Source organism: Galeopterus variegatus, unplaced genomic scaffold, assembly GCF_000696425.1.
Source record: "Galeopterus variegatus unplaced genomic scaffold, G_variegatus-3.0.2 Scaffold121, whole genome shotgun sequence".
Taxonomy (NCBI): Eukaryota; Metazoa; Chordata; class Mammalia; order Dermoptera; family Cynocephalidae; genus Galeopterus; species Galeopterus variegatus.
The window spans coordinates 234,344-251,842 of NW_007726232.1; the positions used below are offsets into that span (position 1 = coordinate 234,344).

General features: G+C 53.1%; 1 protein-coding gene across 1 annotated transcript in view; it reads left to right on the forward strand.

The window, feature by feature from the left end:
- The window catches only part of ABTB2 (ankyrin repeat and BTB (POZ) domain containing 2), a 169,945-nt gene that overhangs the window by 140,983 nt on the left and 11,463 nt on the right, over positions 1 to 17,499 (forward strand). The window contains exons 4-9 of the mRNA XM_008587941.1: positions 7,731 to 7,883; positions 9,389 to 9,554; positions 12,601 to 12,690; positions 13,262 to 13,363; positions 15,180 to 15,276; positions 15,701 to 15,836. Of these exons, the coding sequence (XP_008586163.1) occupies positions 7,731 to 7,883; positions 9,389 to 9,554; positions 12,601 to 12,690; positions 13,262 to 13,363; positions 15,180 to 15,276; positions 15,701 to 15,836 (744 nt within the window). The remainder of the gene's footprint in view (positions 1 to 7,730; positions 7,884 to 9,388; positions 9,555 to 12,600; positions 12,691 to 13,261; positions 13,364 to 15,179; positions 15,277 to 15,700; positions 15,837 to 17,499) is intronic.

Below are 17,499 nucleotides of genomic sequence, written 5' to 3' on the forward strand. Positions count from 1 at the left end.
CACGTGTATCTCTGTCAGGCCTCAAGAGTCCTATGCCCCTGCCGCTTCCTAGAAGTTTCTGAAAACTCTTCACCTGACAGTCTGATGGGGAAGGCGGGTGCTATATGATTACATTCAGCTGAATCTGAACAGCATTACCTATCCCAGAGCCTAAGCAAAAGACCCCCTCCTTGCCCACTGGTGTCTGTAGGGTGAATGAAGCCTGGCAGTGATCCCCAGGGTCCTCCCAAGACTGCCTTCTTGGCAGAGGCCGATGGGAGGTGGCAGGTGCCCTTGGGAGAGGTGTGTGTGTGAGCAGGTTGGAGCCCTCGCCTGTCTGGCTTCCATGTGGTGAAAGAGCTGTGGTCTCTGGTCGGCCACCACAGAGCCAAGCATGGGAGGGAAAGCGGGTCTCTGGCACATAGCAGCTGTGAGCTCCATAGGTGAGGTGTGGCCATGGGCCAGGGGAGCCACACCCAAGCCAGGTGGAAAGAGGCCACTTTCACACCACTCCGCCCCAGGCCTGCTGGGCCAGCCACCGCCCTCCAGCAGCCATGCTGGGGAGCTCTGGCCTGAGAAGTGGGGCAGATGTCCTGGACCTGGCAGGGCCCGGAGCCCTTCCTGCTGCGTGGGAAAGGGCGGAGGGGCAGTGGCCTGTGTGCTGTCTCCACTGGAATCTCCACCATCTCACCTGCATGAGATGCCACCTGAAGTCAGGCCCAGTTACCAAGGATAGACAACTGTGACCCTCCACCAAGGGCAAGGCCACATGGACATCTGCAGATGTCTGCCTCTTCAATCCCTGATGACGGCTCCTTCTCAACAGCCTAGCTGCCTTCCCACCAGCTGCCTTAGCCCCAGTCTGTCTAGCTCTCCCCACCAGGAAGTTGTTCCCAGCTGGAACATTCTCATGTGAAATGGCTACCTTTTTATAAAATAAGGAATTGTTTTCTTTTTTCCTGAAGAGAACCACTTGTCAACACCCAAGCCAACTCCATCCCCTAGGAACGAAAGATGTATCAGTTCCCCCTTTCACAAGAGCTCTCTGGAGCCCTTCCAGAACAGTCCTAGAGTAAAGGCAGACCCCTTGAAAACATGTTAGCACATGAGGACTTTGCTTCCAGGAGTAAGAAACATGCCACGCTTTTACAAATTCAAAAACTGAGTTTCTAACATGGGTTCCTGTCTTGAGGGATGGAGAAACAATCTCTGCCTTCAGAGAAGTTATAGTCCAGAAGAGAAAGCAGACAGGAAACCACCCAGACAAGCAAAATACTTACAAACTGGAGGCTGGCTGGTTAGCTCAGGTGGTGAGAGAGCGGTGCTGATAACACCAAGGTCCAGGGTTTGATCCCTGTACCAGCCAGCTGCCAAAAAATTAAAAGAAATTTAAAAGAAATACTTACATGGGGCCAGCCCTTGGCTCACTCGGGAGAGTGCGGTGCTGATAACACCAAGGCCACGGGTTCGGATCCCATATAGGGATGGCCGGTTTGCTCACTGGCTGAGCGTGGTGCTGACAACACCAAGTCAAGGGTTGAGATCCCCTTACCGGTCATCTTTAAAAAAAAAAAAAAAAAAGAAATACTTACAAACTGGGTAAGTACTATATGGGCACGAGGGTGCAGTGCTGGAGGGTAGAATGGAGAGCTGCTTCACAGTGGGTGGGCAGGGGCGACCTCCTGCTGGCTAGAGGGACTGCCTGGCAAAGGCTCTTCAGCCAAGTGCCCTAACACTATGGTGACCGTATGTTCCAGTTTGCCCGACACAGTTCTAATGTATGCCAGGTTGTCCTAGTGTTGGGAATAGCACTCCTTTTCCCTCTCAGAAGTCATCCAGTTTGGGTGATGAATTATGGCTACTGTGCCTAATCCTCATCCCTAAGAGGACGAGATGGACCAGGGCCAGTTGACTAATCTGAGTGCCAGTGGAGTGTCTCTTCAGGAGCTTGGGCTCTGGACTACACTGCCTGGGTTCACACCCCAGCTCTTCCACTTGCTAGGTGAGTGACGTGGGGCAAGTTACCTCACCTCTCTGGCCCTCAGTTTCCCCACGTGTAAAATGGATCCGCATGTGTAAAATAGCCAAGAGGATTAAATGAGTCAACAGATATAAAGGGCTTATAACAGTGCGAGGTGCTTAGCAAATGCTTTGTGATGTTAGTTGTTCGTGTCTTTCTATTCTTGGATGCACTGATTGTCACACAGTTGACTCCCATGCTCTGATGGGAGCTGTTAGGTTCCCACTGAGACCCGAAGGGCAGCCACTGGGAAGAGGCCGGGAAGTGGCTCACAGCTAATCATGACTTGGTTGGATTCTAAATTTATATCCATATACCTATCTGGGCAAGCTATATCTAGTGTCTCTAAGCTGAACCAGATGAGTCTTAATAAGAAAAGTGTATTTTCCCCACAGAAAGCCCAAAGCCCCACCTCGAACAAAAGTCACCTGACCCCGAGAAGAGATTCTGCCATGGGTCAGCTGCTCATCCCAAGGTAGCCTGGCTGCTGGAGGAGACAGGCCTGGGGGTCCGAGAAGAGAAACGTGCCCAGCTCTGACTCCAAACTGAGCCAAACCATTCTGGTTTACCAAGCAATTCTAGAAAAATAATTAGTCCAAGATGTGAGCCAGACTAGAATTGCTTCCTTTGTGCAGGGAGTAGAATCTGACTTCAGTGGGACAATGTTGGTTTTATTCTACATGGATGTTTTGGCTTGGTTTTAGGCCACAGTGGCTCTGTGGAAATCTCTTTGGGAATCCATGTGAGGGCCTCTGAGCCGGCCCTGCAGAGCCAACCTGACCTTCCCAGAGAAGTCTCTGTTTGTGGAGCTGTGTCTTGATTGGGAAAAGCTTGGCGTATTTGCAAGTTCCTGACAGTGCCACTTGCCACCCCCAGCCCCAGCCCAGGCAGCGAGACAGGGAGGGGCGTGGGAGCAGGGTGTTTCACAGCAAGATCCGTGAGAAGGGTGAATGCGGGGAAATTATCCCATCCAACCTCAGTGCTTGGCTCTGACCCCTGTTGAAGGTGGGGCAAAGTTAGTGGAAGAATTTAGGGCCGAGGAAGGGAAGCATGGTGGCCGCCCCTCCCTTGATCATCATCTGTGGCCAGTGCTTTCCTGGACTGCATGGGTGCTCGCTGGCAGGGAGGTGCATAGCCGAGAGGGTGATGAGGAAGTCTCTCGGGAGCAAGCCTAAGGAATAATGTATCTCCCCAGGCCCATGCCCCAGAGCCTGCTGTGCTCACAGCCAAGGCTGGAAGTTCAACCATGGGCCTGTCTCCCCAGGGCCAAGCTCAGGCCTGGTCTTCAGGCCCTTCCTTCCCAGCAGGTGGGCACATCCAGGGTCTGCCTGAGTTCTCATGCCTAGTTCCTCATGAGTTAGTGCAGAGGGGTACAGACCTGCTGGCCCCAGACACTTGGCCTGCCAGGTTGGAGACAGAGGCACAAGACTTTCTCATGCCTGGGTCTCGGGTCTCATGGCCTCCAGTTACAGGCCTGTGCCCCCTCTGCCAACCTGCCTCTCACTCTGAGGCCCCTGCCCACCTCAAGGAAGAACAGAGGTTGCTTTGAGCTAGAAATTGGAGGCGTTTCCTGTTCCATGTTGTTAAGACACCACTTATAGGACTGTAATCCCAATAAATCATATGCTTGCCGAGTACGACAGGGTTTATTTTTTTTTCCAGGCTGCAGGGACCTCTTAAAACCAAGGCCTTAAGAAGTTTATTCTCCTTCATTTTCTAAGGGGGGAAAAATGGCTTTTGCAGGCCTGGTCCTGTTGAGGGGCCTTGTGAGACCGTTGGATTGGTACAATCAGGCTCATCTATATGATTAATTTAAAGAGAGAGATGAAGAGAAACTGAGTTACATCACCTGGGTCTGGTGTCCCTATTGCTGCTGAACTGGCTTGAACAAGGCACTTAGCCTTTCTGGGTTTCTGTTTCCTCCTCTAGCAGCAAGAGGACTTGGTCAGGGAGTTCCCCTATTCTTCATGTAGAAAGACCCTTTTCATTGGTGTATTTCATGGACTACCCCCACATGATAATAGTTATAATAATAGTTGTTCTACCAGAAAATCGATGGCCCTTTTAAGTGGCTTCGTCCATCACAGCAGCCACCAGATTTGTTTGCAATTACATGTGTATTGTAGTTTAGTTTAGGCGCAAACAGCACTTGGGGCATGTCAGGGGTTGCAGATCCCTTGAAGTCATCCTCTCCCCACCCTCCCTCCCCGCCACACACGTTCACGACCTGCGGCCTCTGGGTCTGTGTTCCTTGTGGCCCCTTCCCCTGTGTGAGTTTTTTCACTGCCAAGACCGAGAGCCTGTGCTGCCAGAAACAGTTCCAGCTCCCACTCCACATAGTAGTCGCATTTGTTTTCTGTTTTATGAGCTGGGATGGAGTGGGTGGTGGGCAGCTTGCTGGCGGGCCTCTGCAAGAGTTGCGTGTTTATACTTGTTATGGGGGGACAGGCAGGGAATTGGCTGGACTTTCAGAAGGCTGAAGCTGAGACATTTAATTAAACTAGATTCCTGTAGCCTTTTTGCAATTATGTATTTTCTCTATCAACAGATACTAAACTAGTAATGATAGTTAACATTTATGGAGAACATACCATGTTCCAAATGCTGTGCTAAGCATGTTACGTACAGGTTTCCCGTGGTCTTGTGCGGTGATCTTATTATTTATACCATTTTGCTGATGGAGCAGCTGAGGCCAGGAGAGGTGGGATACGTTACACAGAACCACACAATTTAATTCATGGGCCGTACACTGCATTCCAGCCCAGGCAGTCTCCAGGTACTCAAGGGGTGTGCAGTAGGTATAGCTGCTTTCGTGTGGAGTCTGATGTAAAAACAAGGGTTTCTCACAATGAAAAAAGTCTACAAACCACTAACTTAAGCAACCCCTTTAATAGAAAAACAGACCCAAAGAGGGTAATGATTTGCCCAAGGTTATAGAGCCAGTTCAGGTGTATCAAAGAAATTAGAACTTTCTCCCAGTGAGGATGCCACAGGGAAGGGATCTAGGATCCTTAGATTCCTGGGCCAGGAGTGTCTCTGCAAACTGTGTGTCACTCTAGCATTCACTGGCCCAGGCGTCACCCAGGGGCAGAATCCCAGCCCCACACTGCCACCTGCCATCTCCTGAGCAGTGTTGTCTTAGGGATCTGCTGTGGACTTCAAAGGCAGCAGTCCTCCAAACGTGCTCCAGGGACCCCTGGGGTGCCAGAGACTCTTTCCAGGAATCCACAGGGTCAAAGCAATTTTCATAATGAGATCTTATTTGCCTTTTCTCTCTCATTATCTCCCAAGTGTCAGGGGAGTTTTCCAGAGGCTGCGTGACTTGATGATGTCATTACTCTGATGCTAACAGGATGTGAGCCTGTGTATTCATGTGTTTTAACATGTTCACCATTTTTATTTCTGATGCAGTTAATATCAATAGAACAACACACATAAACAAAGGCTCTTTGAGGTCTTCAATTATTCTTAAGAGTATAAAAATGAGAATGGCTATTCCGAGGTTAGGAGACCCAGCCCAGGGGAACAGCCAAGGGCAGGAGGGCTGAGCAAAGGGGGCGTCTTCAATACTGACCCAGTCTCCTGGTTCTGGCACCGCAGACATCTTCACTCTGGCATGGAAAGGCTTGCGGCCAAGCTCACTCTCAGGGAGAAGCAAGAAGCGGAAGCTGCCTTCTTCTTTGGAAGGGGATAAAGCAGAGAGACCTCGAGGACAACTCGTCCATCAGTTGTTCTCAGCCTTGTTCCCCCAGGCCCTTTCTTCCTTGAGTTGCAACACAGCCACGGCCCCTGCAGATGGGAGTTTCTATAGGGACTTTCCAGAATGTACGGTAATGCAAGCCAGCTCTTCTCAGCATGCCCAGTGGGCTTGGTGAAATTACCAGAAAGAAAACCGTAGCCTGGAACCCATAGCCCATGGGAGGGAGGTTACTGAGAAAGTCCAGGAATTGCTGATCATTTTACCTTCCCATGAACCACAGGCCAGAGAGGTGGGTAGACCAGGGAGAAAGGCCTGAAGAGGTCAGTTTGGGGCTGGCACAGCCTTGTTTGTAGACAGATGGGGACCAGCCACCATGCCAGAGGCAGGAGGATAATCTAGACTTCTGTGTGTTGAGAATATTAATCGGTCTTCAATTCAGGAAACAGAAAATGTTCTAGGTATTTTAAGCAGAAACAATTTAATGCAGGGAATTAGGCACTAACAGAATCATTGGGAGGGTTCAAGGAGCAGGTTCTAGGTGGAGCCTCCAGGAGTGAGTCCAAGGCCAGTGCAGACCTTGTCCAGCGGGGAGCTGCTCCCTCTGAGACAGCCCTGGAGCCGTGAATTTGAACACACACCCTTGGAGCTGCAATTAGGGTTGAAGCCAGAATTAAGAAGTATTTGCTGTTGATTTCACCCCCAACTACTGCTGCCGGCTGCCTGCTGCTGGCCTGGTGCCCACTCCCTGGCTTAGTATAAAAAGAAGGACTTAGGGTGGCAGGCATCAGGAAGGGCTGGGAACATGGGGAGCTGCGAGGCCAGCTCTTGGGCAGCCATCAGAGAGAACGGCCGCGACGGGCGGGGTTCCAGGGCTGCCTTCCACCCTGACCCGTGGGGTGGGATGAGCTCCATCCATTCTGGGCAGAGCAGGCTGGGTATCCATTGAGTCATGAAACCAAAGACTGGCTGGTCGGGGTTAGTGTGGTGGGGAGAGGGTGCTATGAGATCTGGTGGGCTGTGAAGTGGTCTCCTGAGGGGGCCCTCGCCATGGGACACTTGCCAGAACTGGCAGAGGACAAGAGGAATCCTTCCCTCAATAGTGAGTGGACCCCCCCTCCCTGGCTGAAGCCAAGAGCCGGGTGGAAGTAGAAAGGCCTGGCTGGGGCACAGGGCAGGCCTGAGTGGCCGTGTAATGCCTGGGGGCACTCAGCATCTCCCGTGGGAGCGGCACCCCCTGTGACACAGAGTGGCTTGTGAAAGCCACCCCCAGAGGTGACAACTCTGAGACCTTCCTGGACGGCCTCTCCCTGCTTCCATGTGGGTTCTCCATGTCACACAAGTCCCCTGGGACCATTCCTACCCATAGGATTCAGGGCTGCCACTCCTCTCTGAGCGCCAAGCTGGAGGCATCCATGGCCTGGCCCAGGAAGCGACATAGGGTCCCTTCAGCCAGGTTCCTGCTGAGGAAGGAATGACCATCAACAACACTCCATAGCATGAAATGTGTCATCTCATTTAGCTCGACAACACTCTTGAGAGTAGGTGCTACCCGTGTCACAGATGAAGAAAACAAGCTCAGGGTTGTGTTCGTCTGTGGTAAAGAGGAGACAGCACAGCTGCCGTGGCGAGCTGGGTGTGGAGCTGGGTCTGTCAGACTCGGCTGTGCACCCCACTACCCAGCAGGCAGTCTCTGCCTTCTGCAGAAAGGGGGAGCCAGAGACCCAGTCGGAATTCTTTGGAGGGGGCAAGAGTCCCCAATTCCACACACTGGTGAACCCCTTCTTTCATAACCACCTAAGGGCCCTCAGGTCCTACTGATGGCCTATGACAAGAATTCCTTCTGAATTATGACTAGGATTCTGTGGGATGGGGGGCCATGAGGGTCTCTGTGAACAGAAGGATCAAGCCTCCTCCACAAAGCGAGTAGCCTCAGTGGCCATCCTCCGAGAGTGTGTGTGCTAAAGGGGGGTCCCCTTCTGCTCCTCAGGGAGCACCCCACCTGAGCCTGACCCTCTCTCTGCTGCCTTGCAGGCCCTTCATGCTGCTGCCGCCCCTGATGGAGTGGATGCGCGTGGCCATCACCTACGCGGAGCACCGCCGTAGCCTTACCGTGGACAGTGGCGACATACGGCAGGCAGCCCGGCTGCTGCTGCCTGGCCTGGACTGCGAGCCCCGGCAGCTCAAGTATGGAACTGGGGGGCAAGGAGGGCCCATGTCCAGCCCCCGGTGACTCCCCAGTGCTCCCTTCTCCTGGTGGCTGGGAGGGGTCAGAGAGCAGGGGCTGCAGTGCCCTCCAGCTGCTCTAAGGCCCGCACATGCCGAGCCTGAGGACTGGAACAGATCTGTTCTGCACTGACGCTGCAGCTCTGTAGGTGCATCTTCTGCAACCACTTGTCTGAAACACAGAGGCAGACGCACATTTGGATTTGGGCAGGAGGGCTCACACAGTCTGACTCCTTGGGATATTTGGGGGAGGGAGCGGAAGTGGGCCTTCTCTTTCCTCTGTTCCTATAACTGCCCCCATTTTCTTGAGCACTTCCTGGGTGCAGGTCCTGTGCTGAGCCCTTTCTTTTTATGTGCGTTAACTTAGTCCTCATGACAACTTTGGAGAAGAAGGGGCTACCAGGCCCATCTTACAGATGAAGAAACTAAGGATCAGGAAGGGATAGTGGCTTGCCCACAGATACTCAGCCGGCAGAGTGACCCTGCCCACATTTGAACCCAGGTTCATATGGCCCCCAAGCCTGTGCTCTTAACTTCCTTCCCTAAGTACCTGTCTTGTATTGGACTAGTCTCCTGAAGGAGTTCTCTGGAGAAGGTTCCTTCTGGCCATCCTTAGTCTATGAGAGCCATGCATCTTTTTTTGACTCTCTGCCTAAAACCTACTTATGGTCTCCTCTGTCTCCATGGTGAATGCCCAGACCTCATTCTAGGATGTGAACTTTCTCATGTTGGTGCAACCATGGTTCCAGACTAACACTGCCTATGGGACATCTGTGGTGTGCCCTCTATAGACTCAGAGTTTAGCTCTGACTGTCCTTGGAAGGTTGGGTTGATGGCAGACAGGACTCTAAGCCAGTTACTCTCTGCCATCTCTGGTCCTTCTGGGCCTCACCAGGAAGCCCTAAGGAGAGAGATGTAGAGGCAAAACCTGGAACTTGGCCACAAAGGCCATTTTATACGCTGAGGCACAGCCTGCTCCATGTAAAAAGTATACAGCCAAGCGCTGTGGCACGAGCAGGATCCAGCTGCTTCCTCCTCAGGGCAGTCTCTGGATGGGTTATTTTAGTTTGTTTCTTGACAGTTGACCGCTCTCAAGAGCTCAGAGCACTTCTTAAACATGTTTATACAAAAGCAGAAGTATGTTCTCTTCGTGTCATAGAACATGTGAGGCCAATCACTGCAGAAATGACCATCATCCCAGTCCTTCTCTCACCCATCCTCACTCCACACGTAGAGCTCAGAGCACTTCTTAAACATGTTTATACAAAAGCAGAAGTATGTTCTCTTCGTGTCACAGAACATGTGAGGCCAATCACTGCAGAAATGACCATCATCCCAGTCCTTCTCTCACCCATCCTCACTCCACACGACAGCCTGGCCCAGCTGTGTCACATGTGATTGACAGGTAGTGTCCTAGCAGAAAGAGTCCACACACAGTCTCATACCTCTGGGTCTCTCCTGGGCAGGCCTGAATGCTGTTTCAGTTCCTTCCGGAGGCTGGATGCCCGGGCAGCTACCGAAAAGTTCAACCAGGATCTGGGTTTCCGCATGCTCAACTGTGGGAGGACAGATCTCATCAACCAGGCCATCGAGGCCCTGGGGCCGGATGGGGTAAACACCATGGACGACCAGGTATGTTCTCAGAGCTCCACTAGGCTGGCTCAGGGACAAGAGTCGGGAATTCCCATTTGCTAGAGTTGGTGGCACCATCCCTTCTGCCCTAACCCTGAGACTTGCTCAGCTGTGTGCTTCTGAGAGAGGTAGACTGCCTCCTGAATCGTGCCCTGCCTGTTCAAGTGCATGTCAGCGTGGAGACTTCTAGTACCCTTGGAAAACCTTTCTAATGTGGATTCTGCTTCCATGGCTGGAAGGCTGGGAAAGAGTCCAGAGGTGTCAGCTTGGCATCAAGCTGTGGATAATAATCACGAATGTGTGTATTAGAGCGTATTGTGCCCGACAATGTGCCAGGCCCGTAGGAGCCCTTGCCTTCGTGGAGTTAACATTCCAGTGGAGGAGACAGATAATAAGAAACAGAAGCACGTGGAAAATAGAATGTGTTAGTGAACTAAGGAGTAAAATGAAGCAGGAAAAAGCCTAGGAGATGTCAGAGGTGATTTACAAGTTCAGATAGACTTTAACTTGAGTTTTTGTGTTTGTTTTATTTTTCCTGTGAACAGCTAACATTTCCATAGTGTTTACTGTGCTGCAGGCATTATTCCCAGTGCTTCCCATGGATGAACTCACTTGATCTTGACAGCAGCCCTGTGATGCAGTACTATTATTTTCCCCATTTTATACATGAGGTTTATTGTTCGTTTTTGTTTTTGGCAGCTGGCCAGTATGGGGAACCAAACCCTTGACCTTGGTGTTACAAGGTAGTGTTCTAACCAGCTGAGCCAACCAGTCAGCCCCCATTTTATAGATGAGGAAACTGAGGTATAGGCAAGCTGCTTTACCTAAGGTCATACAACTAGAAAGGAACAGAGCTGAGATTAGAAGAATCCAAGCAATCTGACTCGAGGCTCTTAACCACTATGGAATACCCCTTTTGGTTATTTGACACTGTTCTGTGAGCACTTGCTATGTATGTAATGGCACGCGTGGCTTGGAAGACCACACAGAAGCGTGGGGAAAGTTAAATGACAGTGGTGGGGTGAAGCGGTGCTCTTAGAGGAGATGACAGCGTGACATGGAGTGTGATGAAGTGTCGAGGGGACCATGAGGCCAGGGTGGACCCTGGAAGGTGGGGCAGGAGCAGCCAGGGAAGGCTTCCAGCTGGAGGGGCTTGACTGAGCCTGAGTGGGGGGCAGGGTTGAGATTGAGCGGAGGAGTCAGGACAGCCTTCCAGGCCTGGCGGTGGAGCTGTGGGGACATATGCTGAGACGAGGGGTCCGGGGAGACCACAGGACAGCGTGTGACAGGCTGGGGGTGGGACCTCCCACAGGCCTCTCCATGGACGCAGCTTCCAGGGCTTTGCAGGAGATTTCGCCCTGGTGGAGTTGTCTTCCTCCTCAGCAATGCAGCATTGAAGCCACCGACCTTAGGCTGAGACAGAGCTAGGATTTAGTCTGCCACATCACAGCTGCCGTGGCATCTTGGACAAGTTACTGCACCTCCTGAGAAGCCTCAGTTCCCTCACCTCGGAGATGGGGAGCCTGCCACGTAGGGTTACTGTGAGAACTCTGCAGCTAGCACATTTAGTAAATGCTCGATAAATGCTCGTTCTGGTTTTGTTATCAATGTGATGATTCTTGTTGTCATATTGTTGTCAATGATGACAATGATCCCTGGAATCTGTTAATCAGCCTCTTTTTATTTAGCCTCTTTATATGCCTGGAGTAGTTTTCTCCTCACAGGGCTCATAGCCTGGTTGAAACCCCCAATTACATACAGATGTGTGGAGAAGAAAGTCAAGTACGTGCACAGGGCGATGAAACAAAGCCAGATTTCCATTCTGTTGCAGTTGGCTTTTCTCTAAATGCTCTGTCCTGTTTGTTGCCTAAACCCTGGTATTTATAGAATGATCTGTGGATAAACAGTCCTCACCCCATGATTAATCTCAGGCCATTTCTTTATCTCTGGGCACTAGGCAAGGATTTATGAGGTGAGGAGATCTTGTCTACACACAAATAACCTAATAAATAACATCGGGAGGCGCCAGACAAATGCTTGCAGAGACCCGGCTATGGAAGAGACACTTTCCACCGCTGCCTTCACTGTTGTTGGCCACAGAGGAAGAATCCCAGACATGGAGGCAGCCCCGTTAACAGCCCATCTAAACTTAGGGAGGAATGGGGACTCCGCTTTCAGAAAAGCTCCGAACTGCTAGGAGCACGAGATGTTAAATCAAACACTTCTTGACCCTCTCATGAGACTCCTCAAAGCATGAGCTTCACAGCTCACTAGACCTGGGTTCCAATCTGAGGTCTACCTCTTGCTAGTTGTGTGACCATGGGCAGTTAGTTTCCCTCCTCTGCGCCTCATCGGCAAGACGGGCATAATAACAGAACCTCCCTGATAGAAATATTATGGGATTAAATGAGATACTGCATGCAAATCGCTTAACACAGTGGTGTCCATGCACAGGACCTGGGATGGGTTGGTACAAGGCAGTGTGACATAGTAGCAGTGATAGTACTGTTGTGATTGCAATTAGTTAGATCTTAATCACGGTAAGCTTATTCTGTACTAAGCACTTCATGCATACAAGGCTGCTTCAAAAAGTTCGTGGAAAAAGAGAATTGAAAGACAACACGAATCTTTTCATAAACTTTTTGAAGTACTCTCATAGTAACCCACACTCTTTACAACATCCCTGTGAGATAGAGACTGTAGTTCCCGGTTTAAAGATGAAGAAACCGAGGCACAGAGCAGGAAAGTTAACTTGTATGAAGGCAACAGCTCCCTGTGGCAGAGGTGGCCGTTGCACCCAAGTCTGCTGCAGGGCCCGTGCTTCAGCCCTGGGGTGTCCTGCAGCACTTGTGCTAATGCTCCTACACACCCTTCCAGTGTCACATGTCCAGGGGGCCTAGGAAGCACAAGGCTCAGGAAAGCTCAGGATGAGTGGCTGGGTCTAGCAGGAGGCCCAGATCTGTGGTTTTGAGGGCAGAGGCCTGCGAGATGTGCGGTGTTGTGTTCTCTTTGCAGACACTTAAGCATCTGCCCTTGACTCACACAGGGTATGACGCCACTGATGTACGCCTGTGCTGCTGGGGACGAAGCGATGGTCCAGATGCTGATTGATGCTGGGGCAAACTTGGACCTCCAGGTGAGTAAGCCCCAGAGAGCTGCACCCGGGCCCTAACCCAGCAGGAGACCACCCCAAGGTCTCTGTCAGCCGTACTGGGCACAACGTTTGGGACACGGGTAGATGTTTATCAGAGGCCTAGAAACAGCAGATGCACAGAGATCACCGGAAAGGATTATCCTCAAGATTTAGGTTTTCTGTCCGAGAGGGAGTGAGCTAAGGAAGCAGTTGAGTGGAGATTTGAGGGGAGAGAATGGCCACAATTCTGATTCTATAGCATCTTTCCCCTTTTACCAACCTAATCCTCAGCCATCCCTACCATCCCTAAACACTTCTAGCTCTGCCTCCCTCTGAGGCATAAAGTGCTCCCCCTCTGCCGACTTTTACCCAGGGTAGACACCACTGATTGAATGTCCTTTTGAGCCTTGTCCACACAGGGCTTCAGGCAGACATTACCAGTCAAATGTAGAATGCACTTGAGCTGACTCCTGTTCACCCTCCCTGTAGGGTACCCTCTGAGCTGAGGTGCTTGTATCACCTGCCCAGGAATGTCACTTGCCTGGGAAACACTGTCATTTGGGGTGTTTTCCAGGTTCCAAGCAATTCTCCCAGGCACCCCTCCATCCACCCTGACAGTCGGCACTGGACCTCGCTGACGTTTGCTGTGCTGCACGGACACATCTCTGTGGTCCAGGTGAGCTCCTGCCGGGTGCACAGCGTGTCCCCAGCTTCGCGTCAATGAGCAGCTACCTCAAGTCAGAGATGCCAGAGGCACTGCACAAGGCCGGGCTCACCAGAGCAACAGGGCAGAGACACATCAGATTTGCCTCAAGGAAAGGGGTTAGTGTGTGGATATGTGTGGCATTTCAGGAGACAAGACCCAGGTCCAAGCAGTACAGAGGTCCCATCGGGCCTTCCCAGCATGTCTCTCTCTCAGACACTCGCAGGTGTGCTGCACGCGTCTGCCCAGGTCCTCACCTCCAGCCATCTGCCTGACCTTTGCTGTTTCTTCTCCCTCATGAATTCTGTGGTATGGCGTCCTTCCAGTCCTGCCCCATCCCGTGAACAGGCTTAGTCCCTGAGAGCAGATTCAAATTGGCACAGCTCACCTGTAGAGCCAAGCCACATTGTGCCCACCCGGCCAGGCAGCCGTGGCCAGTGTGAGGGGCAGGGGTGGATCTAGAAGTGGAAGCTGTGGGCAGAGCAGCTTCCCATGCCAGCAGGGACACCAGGGTCCACAGGATTGTGCAGCACCCCTTCCTGGAATTTCTTATCACACTCTCTATTTCAAGTCCTCTGAGGACAGGGATTGTGTCCGACTGATTCATCGTGTCAGCACTGCTATGGGGGACTCAGTAAATGTTTGTTCTCCGGCTGGCTGCCACACCCTGCCTGCTTTTCCATTACTGTCCTCCTAAGGACTCCAGCAATTCCGACCTCAGCCCAAACTGTGTCTGCAGTGCCACAGCCTGGGCTTGCCTGGACTTGTGCCCAGTTTCACCCCGACGGGCAGGCCTCCGCCTTGGAGCTGGCACAGGCAGTGGGGCCATGACTGGTTTGTGACTGACAAGCCTCCAGCGAATGGCTGGTTCCCAGACTCCTCACCCTGCTGTCCAGCTGAGGGGTGGGTGGGGTTTCCCTCTGCTGCCCAGCACATGCTCTGCAGAGGGTTTGGCACCCTCCAGAACAGCAGGTCAGAAAAGGTGAGGCAGGAGCCGAAAGTCGCCATTGGAGTAACGCAGGCACCTCCCCTGCCCCAAGTCAAAGCCAGGTCCGGCTCAGCTGGAACTCCGTGGTATCTGTTAACCCTGCCCCATCTGTCCCCTGGCAAGGCCTGCCCTTGCTAGAGTGGGGAGAGGCCATCTGCCATCCTGGACCACGCCGTGCCCCAGCCCCACCACTTGCCATCCTGGGCTACTGCTGAACCTCCTTGATGAGAAGCCTAAAAGCCCCTGGTTATTGAGCTCCTACAGTGTGTTAAGCATTTTATTTAGTCCCCAGCAGTGCTGCACGGCAAGCCTCTCTCCCCATTTTAGATGAGGAAGACTGAGTCCTGGAGAGTGGAAGTACCTGACCCAGGTCACTCGCTGATCAGTGGCCAGTGTTGGCACCCTACTCTTTCTGACTCTAACACCTGCTGCCACCCAGAGCCTCAGTTTCCCCCTAGAGATTGAGGATGACATTTTCCTCCTGTTCACGTGCATGAGTCCTTAAGAAGGCTGCTGCAGCCAATTTGTGAGAAAGTTTAGAAGAGAGAGTAGCTCACAGGTCCTCACAGCTTAGGGGCTTGGTCCAGGGCCACAAGAGTGGAGTTGAAGATTTCTAGAAACTCTGAGCCCTGAGGGTAACCTGGAGTTCTAAAGTTCCAGTTCCTCAGCTGCCAGGGTGAGCCACGTCTTGGTCACATGCCTGGAGAGAACCAAAGCCCTGTCCCCCAAAGCCTCCTGCTGGCACCTCCTAGGCGCCCCCTGCCATGCTAAGGTTGCCCTCCTCCCGTGTGCCCCTGGCAGCTGCTGCTAGACGCTGGTGCCCACGTGGAGGGCTCGGCAGTGAACAGCGGTGAGGACAGCTACGTGGAGACACCCCTGCAGCTAGCGTCTGCGGCTGGTAGGTACACCACTGCCCCGCTGGCAGGGTCTCCCATGGCTGGCAGGCACTGTCCACCCCTCCCTGCAGTGTTGCCCAGGATGGGCATTCATTCCGTGGGGAGCCTTGAAACCCCTCTTGCAGGGCACTGGGGGCTTCCCCGGCCCCATCCACCCATGTTTCTGCTGAGCTCGGCACCCAAGCAGAACCTGGCAGGGCAGGGGGCCCAGGGAGGGAGCCACACCACACCACTGGGCACAGCCAGCCTCCTGTCCCCCATCTCCCTCTCACCTCCGCTTCACCCCCACTGCACACCAGTGAGTGTGGAGTTTACTTATTCACGGCGACACCCTGAGTTTGGAGAGTCCCTCTTCCGTCCCCTTTGCTTCGGCATCCCTGGTCAGCCGCCATCTCAGTGTCCTTGGCGTCACCTCTCGCCTTTCAGGGAACTATGAGCTGGTCAGCTTGCTGCTGAGCCGTGGCGCTGACCCCCTCCTCAGCATGCTCGAGGCCAACGGCATGGCCTCCCCGCTGCATGAGGACATGAACTGCTTCAGCCACTCAGCCGCCCACGGCCACAGGTACCTGCCCTGGGATTCCTGCCCTGCGTGAGGCAGGGCACTGGGATAAGCTCTTCGGAGCCTGCACTTCCCCAGTGGGCAGCAGAGGGGCTAGTCCTGGAGACCTCTCCAGAGTCGGGGCCTGGGAGCCTGTCAGCCACAAATGTGCGGGTGAGTCCTTGGCCTGCTCAGGGGCCCGAGACATTGGAGGCCCAGAGATGCTGGGCAGTGGGTCACCTGGCCAACCTGGAATTGCAGCCTGGGCCCCCAGTGTCCAGGTGGGCCATCCCATTTCCAGTAGGACTCTGCCAGGACCACATCCCTTCCCATGCTTGGTGGTGGTTCTCCATGGCCTTGGTGTGCTCCAGGGGCTTCCACACAGCGTCTGGCTCAACTGTGAAGAGGCTCCTGGCACCTCTGCGGGAAACCACATCCTGCTCCAGGAGCAGAGAGTGGACCTTGCTTTGTGGGGCAGTAGTAGGCTGAGGCCAGAGCCATTAGGCAGCACGGGGCAGGGAGACAAGAGGAGAGGTTATTAGAGAGCAGAGAGGGGCCAGAAAAGAAGGGCAGGTAGGTGGAACAGCGACTTCCAGTTCCAGACACCAGACATGCACTCTTGCTGTCCCCTCCCCTAGAATGCATTTTCTCTGCACCTTTTTTGAGCCCCGCACCTCATGTTCACCCCTCTAGACTCACCTCCCCTTTCAGTACCATCTTAGATATCACGCCCCCCGGGCCCGTCAGCCCCGCTCATGCCAGTGTTGGCCCACATTGTGGCCTCATCTCCCTGCTTGGGGCAGGCACCGTGATGCTAAACCTCCACGTACCAGTTCCTGGCACAAACTAGGTGCTCCATAAACACCCTGAGCTAGAAAACCAGCAAACAAGGAGAAGCTACTTCAGCCACCTGACCTCAGGGAGGACCCTGGGTCCTTGAGGAAGCCTCTGGGCCATGAGTTGGAGAGGGGTGGAGGGGCACAGCAGGGCTGCTGTGGAGGAGGCTCGGCCTCCAGGGTGACCTCTGGATCCACCCAAGCTGCATCTACCCCAGAGCCCCAAGCCACAGGATGAGACAGAACCAGTCTGGGGCTTGAAGCTGAAGCCTGGGTCTGAGTCTGAACCTCATCCAGTGTGGCCTCACAAGATGTGTCCATCTCCTTTAAACAGCAGTGCTAGGGAGATCTCACAGGGCTAAATGCAGCCATTCGTGGGAACACACTTTGTCGAGTCTAACATTCTGTGTATTCGTTTGTGTATGTGAATGAGCTCTGCATAATACTCCACATGACACTCACTCCATCCTTCTTAATGGGAGGGAACAGACACGTTCTCCTGTGCTTCACACACATTTCCATGCATGGTCAGCTGCTGTTTAGGAGGAACTGCCATGTGTTGGTTTAATGCATTTAATGCCTTCACATCAGCCTCACATGAACCCCACCAGAGGGTGATGCTGACATGCAGCTCTACAGGTGACAAAGCAGTCAGGGCTCAGAGAGGTAGAGCAACCTATCTGAGATCACACAGCCAGAATGGCAGAGCCTGCTTGGCCCCAAAGCCTATCTCGGCAATACCAGGATGGCAGAAGGATGGGGTACCCTGCTTCTTCCCCTGTCTCTCCCAGGCATCTGGGGATGAGGGTTGTTGGGAGTCTTGGCCTGACCTGCCTGGGAGGGGAAGACAG